The sequence below is a fragment of the Fusarium oxysporum genome, chromosome 5 (genome assembly GCF_000149955.1).
Source record: "Fusarium oxysporum f. sp. lycopersici 4287 chromosome 5, whole genome shotgun sequence".
Taxonomy (NCBI): Eukaryota; Fungi; Ascomycota; class Sordariomycetes; order Hypocreales; family Nectriaceae; genus Fusarium; species Fusarium oxysporum.
This window is the reverse complement of record NC_030990.1, coordinates 4285482-4306320: the sequence shown is the minus strand read 5'-3', so window position 1 is coordinate 4306320 and position 20839 is coordinate 4285482. Positions and strand designations below refer to the sequence as shown.

The 20839-nt window shown below is 50.1% G+C and overlaps 6 protein-coding genes across 8 annotated transcripts; 5 read left to right on the top strand and 1 right to left on the bottom strand.

Annotated features, from left to right (window-relative positions):
• Positions 1-2352: 2352 nt before the first annotated feature.
• On the top strand, positions 2353-3771 carry FOXG_02459 (uncharacterized protein; the record flags this gene model as incomplete). Its single annotated transcript, XM_018379906.1, has 1 exon — positions 2353-3771. One exon carries the CDS (start codon positions 2353-2355, stop codon positions 3769-3771), a length of 1419 nt encoding a protein of 472 aa, XP_018236040.1.
• Positions 3772-6787: 3016 nt separating this feature from the next.
• On the top strand, positions 6788-10642 carry FOXG_02458 (nonribosomal peptide synthetase; the record flags this gene model as incomplete). The annotated part of the gene is made up of 2 exons (XM_018379905.1): positions 6788-7581; positions 7693-10642. 2 exons carry the CDS (start codon positions 6788-6790, stop codon positions 10640-10642), a joined length of 3744 nt encoding a protein of 1247 aa, XP_018236039.1.
• Positions 10643-12133: 1491 nt separating this feature from the next.
• Positions 12134-13677, top strand: FOXG_02457 (uncharacterized protein). Of its 2 annotated transcripts, XM_018379904.1 has the most exons (2): positions 12134-13304; positions 13376-13677. In XM_018379904.1, exons 1-2 carry the CDS (start codon positions 12361-12363, stop codon positions 13380-13382), a joined length of 951 nt encoding a protein of 316 aa, XP_018236038.1. In that variant the 5' UTR covers positions 12134-12360; the 3' UTR covers positions 13383-13677. The 2 variants fall into 2 exon arrangements, with proteins under 2 accessions (XP_018236038.1, XP_018236037.1); XM_018379903.1 differs by having other exon boundaries at positions 12134-13677.
• Positions 13678-14025: 348 nt separating this feature from the next.
• On the top strand, positions 14026-16783 carry FOXG_02456 (uncharacterized protein). 2 transcript variants are annotated; one of them, XM_018379902.1, is made up of 3 exons: positions 14081-15790; positions 15844-16191; positions 16251-16755. In XM_018379902.1, exons 1-2 carry the CDS (start codon positions 14808-14810, stop codon positions 15893-15895), a joined length of 1035 nt encoding a protein of 344 aa, XP_018236036.1. In that variant the 5' UTR covers positions 14081-14807; the 3' UTR covers positions 15896-16191; positions 16251-16755. The 2 variants fall into 2 exon arrangements, with proteins under 2 accessions (XP_018236035.1, XP_018236036.1); XM_018379901.1 differs by having other exon boundaries at positions 14026-15790; positions 15844-16783.
• A 431-nt stretch (positions 16784-17214) lies between these two features.
• FOXG_02455 (uncharacterized protein) lies at positions 17215-18302 on the top strand. The gene is made up of 2 exons (XM_018379900.1): positions 17215-17554; positions 17607-18302. Exons 1-2 carry the CDS (start codon positions 17290-17292, stop codon positions 18113-18115), a joined length of 774 nt encoding a protein of 257 aa, XP_018236034.1. The 5' UTR covers positions 17215-17289; the 3' UTR covers positions 18116-18302.
• A 193-nt stretch (positions 18303-18495) lies between these two features.
• Positions 18496-20661, bottom strand: FOXG_17742 (uncharacterized protein). The gene is made up of 2 exons (XM_018397743.1): positions 19897-20661; positions 18496-19846 (listed from the first exon to the last, which is right to left on the bottom strand). Exons 1-2 carry the CDS (start codon positions 20443-20445, stop codon positions 18848-18850), a joined length of 1548 nt encoding a protein of 515 aa, XP_018236033.1. The 5' UTR covers positions 20446-20661; the 3' UTR covers positions 18496-18847.
• Between the last annotated feature and the right edge of the window lie 178 nt (positions 20662-20839).

Here is a 20839-nt window from a genome sequence, read left to right as displayed (position 1 = left end):
GCTAGTCATGCATGTTGATATCATCATAACTTTACCCTGAGTAAGCCGAAGCGGACTACTGCTCTGGCTGAAATGGCGAATACGTATGATGAATGATAGCATAAATAGCCAAAGCTTAGCCCTGAGGACTGGGGTGCTCTTACGATTGACTGATTGGCTAGCTGCTTGTCTTTGAATGATACCATAGAAGGATACTGGAGGATTCATTGTGTATTGCGCATGATGAAAACTGTCTTTTGTTTCGTGCCACTGTTTTGCACCACGGAGAATATTTAATGCTACGGAATAATGAATAATTACCCTTTCTTCACCTTGAATGCTGCCACTGGTTCTTTGAATCTACAGGTGATATTGAGCGGCAGCAATCTGCAAGAGCGTAGCTGAAGTGTTTGCATAAAGTGTATGCAGGTTATCAAGCTGACTTGAGCTACCCATAAGACTGTGGTTGGCCTCCAGGGCCAGACCTAAAGAGCAAGCAATGACGAGTTCCAGCGACTCGAAGCGCAATTTGGAAGCTATCAGTTACTCAAAGCATTTTTGAAGTACAACCCAAGATCAGAGAGTTTCCGAGTTGTTTTCGCAAGTTGGCTTGGGTGATCGGTCACAGCTTGGCCACAAATCAAGTGGTGTGAGTCTACAGCTCCAACATCAACACCAACTGTGCCGCACACTCTCGCTCTTTGCATGAGGTCCTTTTGGATCTCACATCAAACAACCAACAATAAATGCCAAGAATAAACCACCAAGCATGGGGCCTATCGGACCTGCGCCCGTAACGACACGAGGGAATAAGTCAGTTCATGCATGGCTCGCGGGAAGATCTCCCGGATCTTATTTCCCTATCACGATCCTAGCTAGGTCCAAGCTGGAGGTAAGATACGTAGGGGGGATGATGGTATTACACAACTTGATCGTCAAAGAATTTGTCAGTAAAACTGTGGTGAGACGGCCGGGGGAAGGAAGCGAGATTGTCGAATGATGGGGATAACGCGGAGGAAGAGACGGGTATGCAGTGGTGGAATGTTTTGTCATCTGAGTGGATATTACTGTGACGATGCCAATGGCCAACTCTGGTCTTGAGCCGTTGGGTGAACTGGGGATGGAGGCTTGATATCCGATTGAAGCATCACAACTACTCCCATCACATCGGAACCCCTCATGACTCAACTGACAGTCTCGGCCCGTAACGGTGATGGCATCTTGCGGAGTCAGTACATAATGAAAACACCCAAGCCCAGGTTCTCCTCAATCCCCGTTTGACGCCATGAATGCTTATTTTCAGCATCACGTAACCGTATCACAAACCGCTCGGCTAGATCCATTATTTCGTCCCCAGTATCAGTTAGTCTAGCAGGTTTTATTGATGGTCGGTGCTCTCCGATAATGGAGAGAGTGATTCACATAAAAACAGTCACGTCGGAGATGCGAGGTTGTCGTCGGCAGAAAGAGCCGCATATCCCTGTTTCTTCTGTACGAAATGGCCCGATAGTTTAAAGCTGAGAGAGTTGCTGGGAGGGTGCCTTGTCAGACCACGAGCTGCATGTAAGCCACCCGATCCAAGGCTTCGATTTGTTCCATGCAGAATCAAGCCACATGAAATTTTCTCTTTTTCCTTGGCTTCGCGGGCACTCATTGGCTGCTGTGCGTGGTTTTGCAGCGGACTGTCCGTGGCAAGGATTTTCATCAGTGGCGCGTGTGTGAGAAAAAATGACCCCCTGGCCCTTGAGAACTTTTTTCTTCTGCGTTTTTAGCGTGGCGGCTCGGGAGACCTAACTCAATCGGTAACGAGCCGGAAACTGCAGAATTAAAACATCTCGCGATATTTCACATTCAACGTGATTAACCCAATAACACGGAGCTCTCCTTTACTGCTTGTGTATGTAAAATATGATATGTGTTATATAGCTGTGATATATAGTGTGATTTAGTCAAAATAGGAAGTTGGGGAAATCGGGCAACATGGTTAATGGTGGGTGTTGTGGTGCTCGCTGAGATCGCTCGCTCATACCGGGAGGCAAATGCTCGAGAAAATCTCGCTGGATGTAAATGGATTACATCCACTCACACAGACCAATTCTTACAGCACCAAGGTTCTGGTCTGGTCCGATATTGAAATTTTTCGTAATGGGCCCATTCATTCCCGATTGATATACCCATCCCCGTTGACATTTCATTTTTTTTACATAACAGAGTCATTTGCCAGCCCACTTGGTCTCGGTCTCTCGTCTCTCAACTCATCTTACCACTCGGGCTCGTCTCTTCTCCCTTCTTGCAAGCGAGTCAATCCTGTCTTCTTCTGTACCTCGCATATCACCACCATCAGGACAGTCTTTGATTTGAGATACAGCCATCATGCTCGTGGACTCTTCCTCAGCGGACGAAAAGTCCCCTCGTGTTAGCAACGAGAAGAAAACCCCCTCCAAGGAAGATGTCGAGACCGGCGAGGCTGGCCTCGACAGGGCCATGAGCTCGCGTCACTTGCAGTTCATCGCTATTGGCGGCACCATTGGAACAGGTCTCTTCCTCGGTGTAGGCCCAGCCCTCGTCAAGGCAGGTCCCGTGTCGCTCCTCGTCGCATTCGCCTTCATGGGCTCAGTCGTGTACTCTGTCATGGTCAGCTTGGGCGAGATGGCGGCGTACATCCCCATCACTGGATCCTTCACCTCGTATGCCGCTCGCTTCGTCGATCCCACGCTGGGCTTCGCCATGGGCTGGCTGTACTGGTTTAGTTGGTCTATCACTTTTGCGCTGGAGCTTGTTGCCGCTGGAATTATTATCCAGTATTGGGATTCGGATCTTAGCATTGCGATCTGGATTAGTGTTTTCTGGGCGTTGTTTACGGCGTTGAACTTTGTCCCCGTGAGGATCTTTGGAGAGATTGAGATGTGGTTCTCTATGATCAAGGTCGTTACCATCATTGGCTTCATCATCTTCTCCATCTGCGTAAACGCTGGTGTTGGCGAGGAGGGCTACATTGGTTTCAAGTACTGGAAGGATCCAGGCGTCACAAACACCTACATGGACATTGACGGCGCCACGGGCAAATTCGTCGGCTTCTGGGCTGTCCTCGTCACTGCTGGTTTCTCGTACCAGGGCACTGAGCTCGTCGGTGTCGGCGCCGGTGAGACTGCCAACCCCCGCAAGGCTATCCCCCAGGCTATCCGCTGGACTTTTTGGGGAATCTTCAGCTTGTTCATGGCGACCGTCTTCTTCGTCGGAATCAATGTTCCCTTCAACGACCCCCGACTTGACTCTGGTGCGCAGGATGCTTCTGCTTCACCTCTCGTCGTCGTCGCCACCCGCGCTGGTGTCAAGGTTCTCCCTGACATTATCAACGCCGTTCTTCTCTCTGCCATTCTCACAGCTGCCAACTCAAACGTCTACTCTAGTAGCCGTATCATGGTCGCGCTCGCTGAAGATGGTCTTGCGCCCGCTTTCATGAAGCGCACCAACAAGTACGGAACTCCTTACTTTGCCGTGGCTTCATGCTCCGTCATGGGACTCATCGCCTACATCAACCTTTCCTCCAGCGGAGCCGAGGTGTTCAACTGGCTTCTCAACGTCAGTTCCACCTCGTGCTTCATCACCTGGGTCCTCATCAACGTCTGCCACATCCGCTTCCAGAAGATCATGCGCGTGCAGGGAATTCCCCGCTCCGAGCTTCCCTACCTCGCTCCTCTCCAGCCCTACCTCTCCTACTACGGCGCTTTCTTCGTGGGGATGATCACCATCACTTGGTGGTTTCACCGGCCTTCATCGATTGGAGCGTAGCCGATTTCTTCTCCAACTACATCAGCTTGATGCTTTTCGCCGCGTTGTATGTTGGTCATAAGCTCATCTGCCGAACCAAGGTTGTTCCTCTGGCTGAGGTTGATCTGAGCAAGGGACGAGAGGAAATGTAAAACGAGTTTTGATTCGGAGTTTTGGGTGCTGGAAAAAGTAGCAAAAGTTTTGTGTCCGTTTTTTTTTTTTTGGCGTATAGCAGTTAATAGTTGTAATGAGAGATATGATACCCTGAATACTCGAGTCTCGTCTGCGAAGTCGAATGTGTAGCACTGTAGAATCTATAGTCTTAAATCAGGGGAAGGATAATAGGATAAAACAGACATCAATGGTCAGGGGGGCATCGATGGCTTTATTGTAGGAGCATGAATTTATTTTACGTCAAGCGGTGGCATGAGACCACGGAATGGCACTCTTTTTTCGGTAAAAGCATCAAATTATTTGGTAATTTTTTATTAGCAGCATGTCAAGACATGGCAAAGGGCGTTGTGTCCTGACACGATGGGACCCAGTTGGCAATGACAAGACATGGTAAAGGGCGTCGTCAAGGCGGGTCCCTTTATCTTATCGTTTGACAAGCTTTGGTGGGACCTGATGAATTGATGGAGAAGAATCATGCTATTTTTATTTATAGGATTTAAATGGGATTCCGTTTATTATGGTTAATTGTTAACGGTTCAATTGTGTTGTCTCCGTTTTCTACTGATTCAATGGTTGAAGTTTAAGATTTACTAATCTTCAACACTGAGAGAGCCAACTAGACGGTAAGGAAAACTCTTGATCTGCACGCTTAAGTAAATCAGCATTACAGAGTAGTCAACAATACCATGCATTCCTCAACGTTCATTCTATCCCCAAGGCTCTCAACTATTTGTACTATCCACTGCTCAATCTTTGGTACAGGCGTTGTGTCGTCTACAACCTGGTCCGGGGGGAACAAGGAGGAACAAGATTCCTATGGGACTCACTTGATCCGCTCCGGCAACGATTTCATCTCCCCGAAGAGCAAACCATTGACTGCAGATCAAATGCTGTGTGGTTCAGCGGACGCGATTGGCTTGGCGGCTCTAGGCGAACAAAAGTTGCTGACGTTCTTGATGCCAAGCCTCGCCTTAAGCTTCTTTTGATGTTGCGCATCAGATGGAGATGGAGATGGAGGGCCACCCCACGCTACAACCCACCTCTTCAGCCGTCTTTCAGCTTTTCTATTGCGATTGCCTCAATGTAAAGAACTACAACTAATAACTATTCCTCTTGAGAAAACTCGCAGGAGTGAGAGCACGTCTTACGCGTCCGACTCACCGCCAAACCTCAAAGTCTCCCATCATCAAACTCTGACAGGGCAAGAAAAATCCCAAGTCGCATCCTGTGCCTCAAACAAGCTCACCACAAACACCCTGATTCGCTGGACCTCCAAGAAAATAGACTCCCCGAGCGTCATGCACGAGTATGAAAGCGGTAATGCTCGACAAATAGTGGCGATGGTCCGACCCCTCTGCTTCGGGTCGTCGGCGCCAATCAGGGTTGCGCACGACGGGGAGAATCGCGATGCGACAGGCTTTCGAGGGTAAAGTACTCCGGTTCTGGGAGTCTAGAGTTGGAAAACTTGGAAAAGAGGGTGGTGACACGTTGGCAGTTCGGTCAGATAATAGGACAAGAGGCGATATTGGTGATAGGTGATGATGATATCAGCGGATGGAACGGGGAGAACAAAGCTGGTATTGTCTGCCCTGCGAGATCCGAAGCGTCAACGTGCTAATTTGGTCCATCTCGTGTGACGAGTCGCTTGAATCAGTACGAACTCTCAATAATCCCGCAATTGATATGCGTGTGACTCTCTTCTGGAGAACATATCCAGGTCCAAATGCCGGGATTAGCACATTGTGCATAACCATGCTGCGGCTGGAAGTTTCATCACGTATGATTACAGGCTGTTTACTCTTTCTTTTCAGCAATGCTTTATCAAATCGAGTTCGTAACGGAAACATAGACTCTGTATCAATAGGTCAAGTTGATGTTGAACATACCTTCAAGTGATGGGAGAAAACAAATTGAAGATTACCCTGTAACGTTGCTAGGGGAGTTCCGATTGGCGCTACAAGATAGAAGCAGGGGTGCTGTAAAGAATGTTTCTAGCACGTGAAAGTGGCCCAAGTGTTTGGTTTCGTTGAGAAGTCCCCTGTTTCTTCCCTACAGGGATCAAAATTCTTCAGGATTACACTTCTAGCGATTGAACATCGCAATATTAACAGAAACACGAATTGAAAGAGCATACGAGAGAACCAAAGACATGCTTCCATTACCCTCCATCGATAGGTACCTTTCTCCAGGGCCACGATGGAGTTCCCCCCTCCCCCTCCAGGTCCCAAAATTGGCGGGCAGCTAGGCCTGAATTGTCTTTAGGGCAGTCCAATCATGGGCTACGTGGGGGGGCATGTCAATTGGCACCCGCCCTGAAAGTGATTGAGGCACTGGCACTCCGTATTGTGAATAAAATGCTAACTACTCCTTGCTTCCAAGTGGCTTCTTTTTAAGAACCTAGAGACTTGGTCACCATACTTCTGTATCTTTATCTTCTTTATTCTTTGTTCTTATCTTCAATTGACCTTGACCGGTGTTGTAGCACGACAGCTAGGTGTTATTTTGCTGGCGTTTTTCAACCCCACAAACCTTTGGGTTATGGCAGCTTGAAAAGTGTCTACTGTTACAAGAGTAAGAGCAAGAGATAGCAACGACACCTCGCTTGGGGATCACAGACTAACGTTGCCGAGCCCCCAGAAAAGGTTATCATCTACTCCGTACTATACGAACTGTACTGTATGTACGTGGGAGGCAATTGTTGGGGATAGACAGACATTACCGGACCCGTCACCGACATCTCTTTTAGCCCAGTGGTCGCGTGACCCACCCACCGCTTCATCTCATCTCTACCTCCAGCACAACTACCTACCTCACTCTCTCCCTCCCTCCTCCCATTCACAATCACACAATCTCACCTGGCATCATGTCAATTATCGATGTCAACAAGGATCTCGCTGCTCTCTTCGAGCAGCAGGCCCAAGCAACTCCAGACGCAGTGGCCCTTGAGGATGAGAAGAGATCCCTCACATACGCAGAGCTCGACAGAGAAACATGGGCGCTAGCCGAGCGATTGCGTGACTACGGTGTTGGCCGCGATGATCTAGTCGGTGTCCTCATGGGCAGAAGCGCAGACTACGTTATCGCCGCTCTCGCTACCCTCAGAGCTGGTGGTGCGTTCTTGGTGCTTGAGGTTGCGTACCCTGCTGGCCTCTTGCGAGATGTCATTGAAGATGCGAAACCAACTGTCATTCTCACTCAGTCTGAGTACTCGGGCAATCTCACCTCTGAAACTCCGGTTATTGTTGTCGATAGTCCCGACAAGTTGGCTAGGGGAGAGATTTCGCCTCATCTGGATGAGAGGAGATCGCTGCCAGAGGATGATGATGTGGAGCGTTTACTGTTTGTGTCGTACTCTTCTGGTACGACGGGAAAGCCCAAGGGTATTATGAATCCCCACAGGGCGGCAGTTCGCTCCTACGATCTGAGATTTGCTGTCAGCGATCTCAAGCCTGGTGATAGGGTGGCATGTAATGTATTCTTCATTTGGGAGATGCTTCGACCTCTGATTCGGGGTGCCACAACTGTCGCTATTCCTGACCACGCCAGCTACGATCCTGTTGCTCTTGTCGAGCTTCTCTCACAATGGCGAATTACCGATACCCTCATGACTCCTACACTTTTGGCGACAGTTCTGTCTCGGCATCCCAAGCTGGGCGAGTAGCTTCCTCACCTTCGGTCGCTGTGGCTGAACGGTGAGGTGGTCACTACAGATCTTGTGCGCCGTGCGATGGATGCTCTTCCCGAGACACGGCTTCTCAACGTCTATAGTGCTTGCGAGACTCACGAGACTGCTGTTGGAGATATCAGAACCTTTGTTGACTTTGACACACGAGTGTGCCCTGTTGGTCCTCCAACAGACCCTGAGCACACCTATGTTCTGGACGAGGCAGGTAACAGAGTCAACCAAGGTGATAGCGGCGAGCTTTACGTTGGTGGTAAGCTTCTAGCACGAGGATATCTCAACCTGCCAGAAACAACAGCCAAGGCATTCCAGCCGGATCCTTTCGCTGGAGACAAGGACGCGCGAATGTACCGAACTGGTGATTTGGCTCGCATCCTTCCTAATGGGCTCTTGGAGATCACTGGCCGAGTTGGCGGCATGATTAAGACTCGTGGCTACACTGTCCAGCCCGGAGCCGTTGAGAGCGCCATCAGAAAGCATCTCGCCGTTCGTGACTGTGCGGTTGTAGCTCACGGTGAAGGCCTGGAGAGACAAATTGTTGCTTACATCGTTCGTGAGAAGGGCGAGACTAGAGATCGAACCATTCCTCTCGTCGATGAATATGGCTACAGTCCCGTCGCTCGACGTGCTCTTACCGACCATCTCGCCCACTACATGATTCCCTCAGTTTGGGTTGAGCTAGAAGAGCTCCCTACACATGGCGTTTCTGGAAAGGTCGATCTCAAGGCTCTGCCCGCGCCACCATCTCCGAGATCACCTAGGCCTGCGCAGAAGAAGAAGAAGGAGCATAACATCAAGGTCAAGACTGAGACCGTTATTCAGTTATGGGCTGCGTCGCTTAACATGCCCGCTAGCGTCATCACACCAAAGCACGACTTTTTCGACCTGGGCGGTCATTCGCTGGCTCTCGCTGACCTTGCTGGCCGACTTACCAAGACCTTTGGCTTTCCTGTCCCTCTGGCTCCTCTTGCTGGAACACCGACTCTTGAGGGACATGTTTCAGCTATCAAGGCTGCTCGCGACGGTCACACTGCTGCGGTGCAGGCTGACCTCCCCGCTGTTCTTCGCGCAGACTCTGTGCTTCCTGAAGATATCCAGGGTAACGGTACCCCCATGCGTGCGCTCAGAGATGCTGAGACTATTCTCCTCACTGGTGTTACTGGCTACCTTGGTGCTTTCCTCCTCAAGAACTTGGTCGATTCTACAGACGCACAGATTATTTGTCTCGTGCGATTCCCTGAACCTGTCGAAGACTGTGCACCCGCTGGTATGGCTCGTATCCGAAAGAACTTGATCGATCTTGGACTTTGGGAGGATTATCTCCTGGAGCGTATTGAGATCCTGCCTGGTACACTTACCCGAAAGCGTCTGGGTCTTGCTCCTGATGTCTTTGATGAGCTGGCTACTCGTGTGCAGGTCATTGTTCACGCTGCTGCTACCGTTAACCTGGTTTATCCTTATGCTGCGCTGCGAAACGCCAATGTTATGGGTACACGTGAGATTCTTCGTCTTGCTGGCCGCAGTGGTGCTACTGTTCACCACGTTTCTACTAACGGCGTGCTTCCACCTTCACATACCGGGTGGTGTGAGGACACTGTCATCGATGTGGATGATGTTCCTACTAAGTTGTTGGATGGCTATGGTCAGACCAAGTGGGTTGCTGAGAAGCTCGTCAACGAAGCTAGCCGTCGTGGTATTCCTGTGCGTGTATACCGCCCTGGAACTATCTCTGGTCACAGTGTCTCTGGCTCAACCAACGCCTGGGATTTGATCAATGCTATTCTCGTTGAGTCTCTTCAACTTGGCCGTGCTCCTGATGTTGAGGGCTGGTATATCGAGATGACCCCTGTGGACTTTGTCAGCGACGCCATCGTCACTCTCGCAAACCACACCAACGACACCGAGCAGACCATGTATCATCTCGGCGACCCTGCTCCCGTTCCCTCCGGAGAATTGTTTGCATCCCTAGCCAAGCTGGGCTACCCTACTGAGACTCTACCATGGGATGATTGGGTTGCCCTGTGGTGGGAGAAGCGAGGCAACAGAAAGACCGGCGACGACCCTTTCACAGTGGACATTCTCCGCGGTGGTATGCCCAGCGTAGAAGTCCTCAAGTCAGTCATCGTTCTCAAAGACGGCAAGACACAGCCTACACTCGATAAGTACGACGTCCCCCGTCCCAAGATGAACGACGGTCTTCTCGAGATCTACATGCGACACTTCTACGCTCGCGGTTGGCTCTCCCGCCCTCCCCGCCGCGAACAAGTCAACGGCGTCGCCAAAAAGTGCCGCAAGGGCCGTCTTGCAGGAAAAGTCGCCGTCGTAACAGGTGCATCTTCCGGAATCGGCGCCGCAGTAGCAGCTGGTCTCGCCAAAGAAGGCGCACATGTTGCAGTCGCTGCTCGTCGAACTGAAGCCCTTGAAGGCGTCAAGAAGAAGATCAGCGTCTACGGTGGTAAAGTTCTTATTCACAAGACGGATGTCACGAATAAGGCTCAGGTGGAGTCGCTCATGAAAGAGGCTACTGAACAGCTTGGACCAGTCGATATCCTTGTTAGTTGCGCGGGTGTGATGTACTTCACCATGATGGCGAATAACCAGACCGACGAGTGGGAGCGCACCGTCGACGTCAACTGCAAGGGTCTTCTGCACTGCCTGTCATCCACAGTCCCAGGCATGTTATCCCGTGGAGCAGGCCACATTGTGGCTATCTCCTCCGACGCAGGCCGCAAGGTCTTCCCGGGTCTGGGCGTCTACTCCGCGAGTAAATTCTTCGTCGAAGCGACGCTCCAGGCCCTGCGCTTGGAGACCGCAGGCTCTGGTCTACGGGTCACGGCCGTGCAGCCTGGAAATGTGGCGACGGACCTGCTGGGCATGTCGACCGACCAGGAGGCGCTGAAGAAGTACGGTGAGCCTACGGGTGCCGAGGTTCTCAAGCCTGAAGAGGTTGCTAGCGCTATTGTGTATGCTGTGTGTCAGCCGCCGCATGTTGCTGTTAATGAGGTTCTTATTGAGCCTCGTGATGAGCCAATTTAAATGTTTATGCATGGCGTGAAACAAAATTCGTATCTAGATTTATGATCTCAGGAATTTCTTATCGTGTTTGTTTGCTTGATCGGATCATGATCATGGGTCGGATCACGAGATGTTGGGATGGAAAATGAATAGTGTTTGGTTGCATGTTTCACCACGTGGGGGAAGGGATGAACTGCAATGCCGTGATGAAGAAGCATTAATGAGTTTGTTAAACTGATGAATTGACGAAAGATCTCTTAAATCGTCTCGAGTTGATTAAAAGTTCATCTACACTCTTCCGCAGTGACATGCCCCTGAATCCGAAAATACAAGAATCATTTACCTTGCCAGCCTGTCGAGGGGCACTTCGTCTATTCAGGCCTGTCTGCCGAATTCCGGCTTGTCAAGGACTAATTAATCGTAGGCGGAAGAATAGACGATGTTTATAATTATGCATAGGCAGGCGGGCGTTCCTTGGCCGCATGCCATCCTGAAACAAGGGACTTGGTGTTTGTCGGAGACGGGTTTCGAAGTTTTTGGGGAGAGTTTTTCCGTGGATGAGAAGCGTTTGTTTGGAGGGGGATACAGGGCTGGGCTGATCCACTTTACAGGGGTTCGTTATGCTTTGGCGATGATGTTATGCTTGATGTTAGTGCTGAAGCCACTAAATCGTCGTATTGAACGCGAAATATCTGTATACAAGATAAGTAATTGATCATCTACATCTTGAGAATACTGTGTTCGCGCTGTGTGAAGAATACGAGTAAGTGGTGATTGCGAACAAGCGACAAGCCCCGAAGAATGCTATTAATTAATCTCGGCGGTTCAAGACATTTTCTATCATTCCATCTTGAGGCTCAAACACAGCCGTTGGATGTTCCACCAATGATCTTAGCGCCCCTTGCGCTGGCTCCAAACAGGCCCTGACAAGGGGTTGATAGATACAGTGGGGAAGACCTGAGAGCGGTTGAACAGGCCGGACGAATTGTCTTTTGGCAGATTCGAATTCCGGTGAAGTCGGGCCTTGGCGACGGTGTAAGACATGGGGGACTGATCGCTTAGAAAGGGAGACGGACGAGCTGCAAAGTGTTTGGTTTGGAGAGCGACGAAACGGGATGAGTGACATGTTTGATGGGAAACTAAACATGTTTGTATGAACCGAGAATCATAGCAGATGTGATTTTGGTTTGAATGATAGAAATAGACTGGAGAATAAAGAATAAGGTCATAGAGTAACATGATCTGCTTTATTCTAGACCGGCGCTTGTAGTCTAAACCCCAGCATCAACTCACAGCCGCCGTCAACTAACCCCCGTCTGACTTACAATCAACGACAAGGATCACCAACATCAACGAGATTGACTACGGAGCGAGGCCCACGGTCCACCGCCTCGCCTCAGACGCCGAGTATCAGATTCCCATCGCTAAACCCTGTGTAGAAGTCATCCGCCGAGGGTAGTTTCGAGTATATATCCAACTTGATCAACCCTCACTTCGATCACTTCTCCCTCTCTTCTCAACCTCTATTCTTTCACGGACCTCGAAGGACCAGATTCGCCATTCTTTTTTCTTGTACTTTTTTGTACTTCACTTTCATTCCAACATTCACTTTCGTTCAGAGCCTTGACGGCCGTTCAATTCAAACAACCACTCTTTACAACTTTACATCTGGTCCTAGAGACTCTCACGAAGCAACTTCTTCAAATTCTACCCAAATTTAAGACTTATCTACCGCCAAAATGAAGAACGCCGCCGCCCTTCTTACTCTTCTTCCCCTCGTCGCCGCCCACGGCTTCGTCAAGTCTCCTCCTCCCCGCAAGCCCGGCAACGCCTTCAAGGCTGCTTGCGGCGAGCAGCCCTTCTACCAGCAGAGCGCCGACATCAACGGCAACGTCCAGGGCATCAAGCAGGTCGTCGGATCCAACTTTGACGCCAAGGACTGCAACCTCTGGCTGTGCAAGGGCTTCCAGTTCGACGACAACAAGGACAATGTCCAGAGCTACAAGCTCGGTGAGAAGATTGACTTTGACGTCAACATTGCTGCTCCTCACACCGGTTACGCCAACGTCTCCGTTGTCAAGACCTCCACTGATAAGATGATCGGAGAGCCTCTTATCGAGTTTGAGAACTATGCTGCCAACGCTGGTCTCAACCCCAACAACACTGCCTTCAGCGTCACTCTTCCTGAGAGCCTGGGTGGTGAGTGCACCAAGGCTGGAGACTGTGTTCTCCAGTGGTTCTGGGATGCTCCTGATATCGACCAGACCTACGAGTCTTGCGTTGACTTTGTCGTCGGCGCTGGCTCCGGCTCCGGCTCCGGATCTGGTTCCACCAAGCCTTCTTCCGCTGCCTCTGCTGCCCCCGTCGCTACCTCCGCCCCTGCCGCTGAGAAGCCCGCCACCACCCTCGAGGCCGTCGCTGTTACTTCTTCCGCCCTCGGCCCCGTCTTCGAGAGCGTGACCACCGCCGTTCCCGAGCCCACCGCCGCTGCCCCCGACGCCGGCGACGACGAGGACTGCGATGACGAGGAGCCCGTTGATGAGGGTGACGATGAGGACTGTGATGACGAGGACGAGCCTACCCCCTCTGCTGCCGCTGCGACTGGTGATGACGAGGACTGTGACGAGGATGAGGAGCCCGAGACCGGTGATGATGAGGAGTGCCCTGCCGACGATGGTGATGAGTACGACACCCAACCCGCGACACCCAGCAACTCGGCCCAAGGAATCTCCGCAGCCGCTAACACCGCCGCAGTTACTAAGACTCAGAACAACGCTTACCCCGTGCCTAAGCCCACTGGAAAGAGCTCATCTGACAAGACTGGATCCGGCTCCAAGGGCTCCAACAACAACGCTGGTAGCAACAACAACTATGGCAATGCCGGCAGCAACAACAACAATGCTGGCAGCAACACTGTCGTGACTTCATATGTTACTGTTGCTGCTGAGACCCACTACGTCACCGTCACTGCTGACGCTCCTGCTTGCACTGCTTGAGTGTAAGTGATGTGTGTGTACAGCTTCTTGGGGATGTTGTTTGTTTTCTTGGAAGGGGTATATATTATTCATTTTGACGTAGATATTTACTTATGGGTAGCCTCCTGTGGAGGTATTCAATGTGAGATATTTGAGGAACTATTTCGTTCTTTTCAGTGAAGTTTTATGTTCAACAATTAAGCTGGTGATGAAGTAGTGGAGGTCTTGAGTGCATTGCCTGAATAGGCAATTCTCGCGGCCCGGTATGGGGCTGAGGCACCTGAGATCGACTCCGAATGTCTTAGGCTGAGTGCTACCCAGAAGCTCTTTAGCTGATACAGCTGTCGTGATTTTGGCTAAAGGTTAGATATAAACCCGCGGTCTTTTGCCATTGTTACAATTGTTATAATGCCGCTTACTTTAGACTATAATAACTAATCGAGGCTATTAATGCACGCGATATTTACTTTTACTTCCAATCCTTCCAAGGTGGAAAGGAATGCTTGTGCTAAGCACGAGTATCCCTCTCATAACTGCTTACTCTTGCCAGCCTGCTGCTATTTTGCATCCAGCCAATTGGTCGCAGGGAAACTTGACTCCGGTCTTGGCATTGCTGTAGTGTAATCGTGAGCTTTCTTGGTGTTGTGTGGCGTATGCACCGCCTAGGCATTTCCTCCATCTGATTGGAGTGGCTCAAGCATTCAACAAAGATTGGAAGAAAACCGAGACTACTGCCTGGTAACATTGCTCTGGGGATTTTTCAGCTAAGCTTCTATTCCGAGTGCCCGTTTTTAGCCCTCAGAGGACTAAATGATTACCTAGAAGATCGCGTTTAGAGTAATGACGAAGTAGTCTTCGATCCATGATGCGGATACCTTCAACCCAACTTACATCATTTCATGACATCAATACTGTACCTTACAGCTAGTGATTACTTATCTCAGCTATATGTGTGTCTCTGATAATCCCTGTGACGAACACTTCATCGTGCTTCTGAAAATGAGACACATCATCTTGTCTCAGACACAGATCCCTGCGGGGCATAGAGGATCATTACTGCATAGTTCGGTAATCGCTGCATGATACGTAAAAGACCAAACAGCGCCCAACCGCTGAAGATTGAGTTATTTTTTCTCCTTCTTCTTCTAATCTAACTCAAGTTAAATCTACCGGCAGCGGAAAAAACGTGCGTTGAGCAAGCCACCAACACAATGAGGCCACCTGTCGTGCATTCCGAGTCCGCGTTGCCGGAAACCGAACCAAACGAGCCGATTCTGGCTGACTTGATTGATGATGAGGATGGCGAGTCGATTTCTGGCGATATGTCGACGGTGTCGATAACGAGCAGCATTCTTGCGTACCGAAGGCGCTATGGGAGGACATATGAGAATATTCAGTCGACGGAGTATTGGGCGCCTAATGATGCGCAGCAGAATTATGGTCTGGATCTCACGCATGTCGGACTGTTCTTTACTCTCGGCGAGAAATTGTTCCTTGCGCCTGTTGAAGAACCGAAACGTGTGCTGGATATCGGCACGGGCACGGGGATTTGGGCAATTGACTTTGGAGATGAGCACCCAGAGGCTGAAGTCACAGGCACAGATCTAAGTCCTATCCAGCCAGCCGTGGTTCCTCCAAACGTCAAGTTCGTCATTGACGATTGTCTGCTCGACTGGACGTGGCCTGAGGACCATTTCGACTTTATCCACATCCGCGCCATGTATGGCAGTGTTCCCGACTGGGTCGATCTATACAGCAAGGCATATACACACCTTGCACCGGGAGGCTGGATCCAAGATCTAGAAATGGACGTCAAGCTTCAGTCCGATCACGTCAAACTGCCCCCCGACCACGTCTTCAACGTCTGGGCAGACGCATTCTACCGCGCGGGCCAGAAAATGGGCCGTTCATTCGACATCTGCAAAGGGCACACGATGCGCGATAATCTCAAAGCAGCAGGCTTCGTCGACATCGTGGAAAAGAAGATCAAGGCGCCCATGCACCTGTGGCCCAGCGATCAGAAACTGAAACGAGCAGGAGAGCTGTTCCTAGAGGCTCTGGAGCAGAGTGTTGAAGGTTATGCGAATTTGCTGCTCATGGACCTGCTGGGGTGGTATAGAGAGGAGGTTGAAGTGCTGCTGGGGCTGTTTCGTAAGGAGATGAGGGATAAGAGTACATGTGCATGGGTTGAGACGTGAGTTGGGCCCTGATCAGAGGAGCGGATGTGGGTTTGCTGACGATTTATAGGACGGTTGTATATGGACGGAAACCCTTTGGTAATGAGACAACGACGAACTAGGCGACTTCGAGGGTAGGATTGAAGAGATCTGCTCCTCTGATGCACAACTCCGTTGAGACATCTTGGCCGGCATCAAGGTGATACGGGCACGGACGGCTGTCTTTTCGAAATCCCATCAGAAGAGGAGGCCAACAGTAGACTACGCTCTCTGAAGCGCAACTGGAGGCTGCTTGACGCAGGAGATTGGCTCGCGATGCTGGATATCAGTCCAACACCCATCTTCAGCCTCATCCTTGCCCCACAGGCACATGAACATGCCGATACGACCAAACCCCGAAATCCATATTGCCTTCAAAGTTAAGCTGTACCCAATTCCCGTCTATCAAGAAATCTAAACTTCTTTTGTAAACGACAGATGGGTGGCTTCTCACTTCCCGCCCACCATACCAAAAGCAGCCCTTTATATCAAGCCTCATCTCGATCAACTGATTGACAGGTCACTTCCTGCCGAGACAACCGAGATCTATGATTCAAATATAAACTATGGCGGCCGAACACGAAATGCCTGAAACGATCATAAGTGCAGGGGAGCTAGGGGGAATATGACGGGGGAGGAATGTTGGCTGTCTCAGGGAGAAGCTTATCGGGCTGGGTGGGAACTAATCCGGTAGTTGGCTTTTTCAGATCTGCGATTTGGGATGGGGATGGGAATGTAAAAAGACGGTTATCTGTCACTGGTAGTGAGGGATTGATGGGACTTGGCAAATGATAGAGTGGAAAGGAGATCGGGTTCAGTTCAGATGCTTTCGGAGCGGAGGGAGATGGACTTGGTGACACTGCGATCACAATCTTCAGCAGACTCACCAAGCTGAAATAATATGATGTTATAACAGATATTTTCAGAGTCTCAGTAGTAACCGATTTGAAATGCTGCGTTCATGCTCTTCAGCCCAGACTCCTCCTCAGCAAGGGTCAACATCAAACCAGATCTCTAGCCATGTTGATCACCCGCAGCGATCGCCATCTTCTCATTCAATACTAATATGACCAGGATGCGTTAAACCAAAATCTCTGATCTACCAACAAGCTTTTCTGAACGAGGGGTAGGCTCGATGGGGATAGAAAAAACATCGGCGACTTGTGGTGTGATGTTTTTCTTCCCCCGCCAACGCAGGGGGAATGTTGCAGCTCAATCTAAGGTTTTACCTCAGGAACTTACAGATCCTCCCGTGTTAAGCTTTGTGATCTCGTGTAGAAAGGGGATAAGATCGGCGTTCGATGATGTACCGTTGATGGGTGCAAGTCAGGCCTTGAAGCTTGTCCCCGGGAGTATAAGGATGTGATGTCCTCTCCGTGCCAAGATCTCCTCAGCTCTGGCAGCTCTGCCTCTTATCCCTCCTCTCTTTAGCTCTATGTTTCTTCTTCTTCGAGAATATTAGTTTATTCTGTTCATCATGAAGTTGACAATCTTCCTCATAGTGACACTCTTCACTGGTGTCTTGGCTGCTCCCCTGTCTAAGACCGTCATCGTTAGAGATGAGACACTTGTGCCTCGCCGTCTACCGGACTATGCTACACCTCGCATAGGCGTCACTGTAATTTCTTCTAGCAAAGCGCCCAAGTCACACATCGAGCGCTCAATCAGCCGCAAGGGTTTGAGCTTGGTCAGCTTGGTAGATCGCGTTGCTGGGAAGATCAAGACCAAGTGTGATGATATCGGTACGAACAACATACCCACTGTTACTTTCCCTTTGCTAACAGATGACCACAGGAGATGTTATAGAGGCAACGGAGGATGACAGATTGTCGAAAGACGAGGCTGTGCATAAAGTCGTTCGCAAGATGAACAGCATCAGAGCAACACTCTCCCGAACAGTCTCTACTATGGACAGGACTCCAACCCTTGATCTCTCCCGAGACGATAGTAAAACTCTCCTCAATCATGTCTACATCATGACAGAGAAGCTGCACAACACAGTCAAAGACTCCGTCACCACACTAGGAGGAACAGGAGCTCGCTCCATGTCTCGAGCAACTCACATGCTCGCAGATGTCCTCAGCAACATCGTCACCATCAACCCAGATACCGCCTCAGACATGTATCGCAAGCTGAGCCCCGTCTTCTCAGACATGGTTCCTACAAATGAAGATAACCTCCAAGTCTTAATCATGAGCTCAGTGACGGAGTTTCTGTCATCCATCAAGCCTGATGATCTTGACTCAGATACTGCATGCAGCTCTGGAGACTGTTTCAACAGTCCAAATGAAGACTTGAAATGAAGGGGTTGATCACGGAGTAAATTGTTCTCTTTTTGGGAGTTTATGTGTGTAACGAGAAACGGCCGGAATAATGACAGTAACATGGATGGAGTATCGGAATCTTAACTTATCACGATTCCTACGAAAATAACTGCATAGCATTTTAAGATCCTAGCATAGCCTTCATTAATTTATTTTGTTATAAGGACTTATAGTTGTATTTTAAGTGAATCGCGATAAAAGCATCTTGTGGTCAGGCGACCTAAGATGAATAAACACCCGCATCAATCATCAGACTGATATCCATAATGCCCAAGCCAAGCTCTACGTACAGGCTACAAATTACAAAGACAGTCGACTTTAGCTGTGGCTCGTGCACGCATTCATTGAGATAACCCGGATATCACAAATGCAGGTATTTAGTATTAAAGCAACACGCCTCGAGACAACGTCTTCTGTGTAGCCGCAACTAAGATTAGCTGCCGTTGAGCCGTCACAAGTGTCGAACGTTTGAAAACGAGAATGATTATTGATCAAGGCACCCTACCATCCCCCTAAGTATCCGTATTGAAAGGAATACAAGTGGTTATTGCTTTGTCTTGCTACATCTCACCAGAACACCACAGCCATCAGGTGAATCCAGACTTTGAGCAAGAGCAATATGTGGAGTATTATTCCCAATTCCAGATAACCACCCTATCCAAAACGCCATCCCAGCTATCAATACCAATCGTACATATCTAAGTATCACTCTTATCTCACTCCCCGTCTCTCCCCAGCCCTTGCAAGTCTCTCCTTCGCCGCCTCAACAACACTCCTCCTCAGCGGCTGCACCTCTCCACCACCCTCATCCTCACCCTCCTTCACAACAGTCCACTTCTTCGCAGAACCCTGCATACCCGCCCATAGATCCGTCGGCAGAAACTCCCCTACGTCCTGCCGGAACGCCTCGCGCGATACGCGATCTGTTTCGAGGAGCTTGTCCACGTTTTCTTGTGCTTTGCGCCAGATGCTGCGCACGCGATCGTCTACTGCGCGACGGCGCTCGACTTCGAGAATCAGACTGTCGTACGCACTCGCGTAGCGTTCGTAGAAGTCTTTGAGTTGCTGCATCTCTTGTAATTTGGCGAATACGCTCTCCTTCTCCATATCCCATCGTGTTTTAAAGTCTCCCTCGGCCGCGAGGTAATCAGCGAGTCGATCGCCGATATCGCCCAAAATAGCGTACGCTTGTAGCATGCCTGTGTAGGCTTGTTTTGAGATATCATGCTGTTCCTGCAGCACTGTGTAATCCTGCTCCATTGCCGTGAGGCGCTCTTGTATTTCCTGCACCACGTCGTCAACCTCCCGTGCGTCTTGCACGACGACTTTTAACATCTCAGCTCGGTCTTTCGCCGTTTTGGGTTCGAGGTCAGATACATTAGACTCTTGTTCGGCGATGACGCCTGAAATGGAGACCCCGTCGTTTCCTTGGGACTGTGTAGCCTCGGCAGCTCTACGGCGAGCGAGAGCTACGCCGCCTTCGGTCGTTCGGATCGCGGTGACGCACATGTCGAAGTGATGGGTCAGCGATGCGAGGAGCTGAGCCATGTTGGCTGAATGGTCGACTAGACTCTCGAGGATCTCGCCGGCCGATGGATTATTGCCCTGTGGTATATCCTGTATGCTGGGCGTATCGGCCACCACCTTCTTTAGATTCCGGATGTCGTTATCAAAACGGAGTAGATCTCCATCAAAAGATTGCTGAATAGCCTAGTCGGTGTCAGCGCATGATTGGCGATGCCTTTTGCTGGGCAGCTTACCTGTAGCTCCTGGATGCTTTGCTTCATCGCCTCGCGCACTCCATCCACGCCTCCTTCATCGATAAAATCAAGAAGACTTCGTCTCTCTTCACCCTGAGGTCTAAAAACACTCTCAACCCCAGTCCCGCGCAGCATCTCCATAGTATGATCAAGCTGTCCGTCGACCAAGTCCATCGACTTGACCAGCTTTCGGAAGTCCTTCTTTCCCCATTCGTAAGTGCTCTGCAAGCTCCTCCTTGTTCTCACAAGTATCGCCGTCTGATCCAGTATAGAAGTTCGTAAGAAGCCCGCTTGCGCAGCTAGGATGGATACATCATCATGTGACTGCCTAGCATCATTCGCGATCTCATTCGCACGAAGAACAAGAGTCATAGAAGAAAGCGATCGTTTTGCGACGAGGAGGTGGTTAACGAGAGTATCGATATCGATAGACGGCGCGGTAGAAAGTCGAGATTGTGTCGCTGATCGTGGATGCGAATGTCCAGACGAGGCTCCGGATGAGTCGCCATGACTACGGCGCAAAGAGCTTTTAGAAGAAGAAGAAGCCATGATGAATGTGATGTAGGTAATGTTAGATACTAGTATTCACCCATGACTACATGATGGGAGCGATGGTAATAGATGATACAAGAAAAATAAGGTAATAATTACACGAGATGAAAGGGAAGAAAGTTAAGATAGAGAGACGACGGACGGGACGGGGGAGAGCTTGAACGATGACGGAACTTGGGTGCGATAAGCTAAGCTTCCGTTATCGCACCCACTTTCCATGAAGGTGCCTAGGCTCCACACAGTCTAGGCAGCTGACGCCTCCTAAAAAAGCTCGGTTACAGGAGCTGACTCGTGATTCCAGGGACTAACCTGGCCCGTCTAGGCACGTTTAGCGCATTGCTATAGGCTGTCTCATGTGTCTCAGGACCTGCAGTTTGGCAGTCTGTTTGCG

Coding starts and splice junctions, on each gene's coding strand:
- FOXG_02457 (XM_018379903.1), top strand. CDS start 12,361: ATGAAGAACGCCGCCGCCCTTCTTACTCTTCTTCCCCTCGTCGCCGCC.
- FOXG_02455 (XM_018379900.1), top strand. CDS start 17,290: ATGAAGTTGACAATCTTCCTCATAGTGACACTCTTCACTGGTGTCTTG. Junction 17,555..17,606: donor GACCAAGTGTGATGATATCG/GTACGAACAACA, acceptor AGATGACCACAG/GAGATGTTATAGAGGCAACG.
- FOXG_17742 (XM_018397743.1), bottom strand. CDS start 20,445: ATGGCTTCTTCTTCTTCTAAAAGCTCTTTGCGCCGTAGTCATGGCGAC. Junction 19,847..19,896: donor AAAGCATCCAGGAGCTACAG/GTAAGCTGCCCA, acceptor GACACCGACTAG/GCTATTCAGCAATCTTTTGA.
- FOXG_02456 (XM_018379901.1), top strand. CDS start 14,808: ATGAGGCCACCTGTCGTGCATTCCGAGTCCGCGTTGCCGGAAACCGAA. Junction 15,791..15,843: donor ACATGTGCATGGGTTGAGAC/GTGAGTTGGGCC, acceptor GACGATTTATAG/GACGGTTGTATATGGACGGA.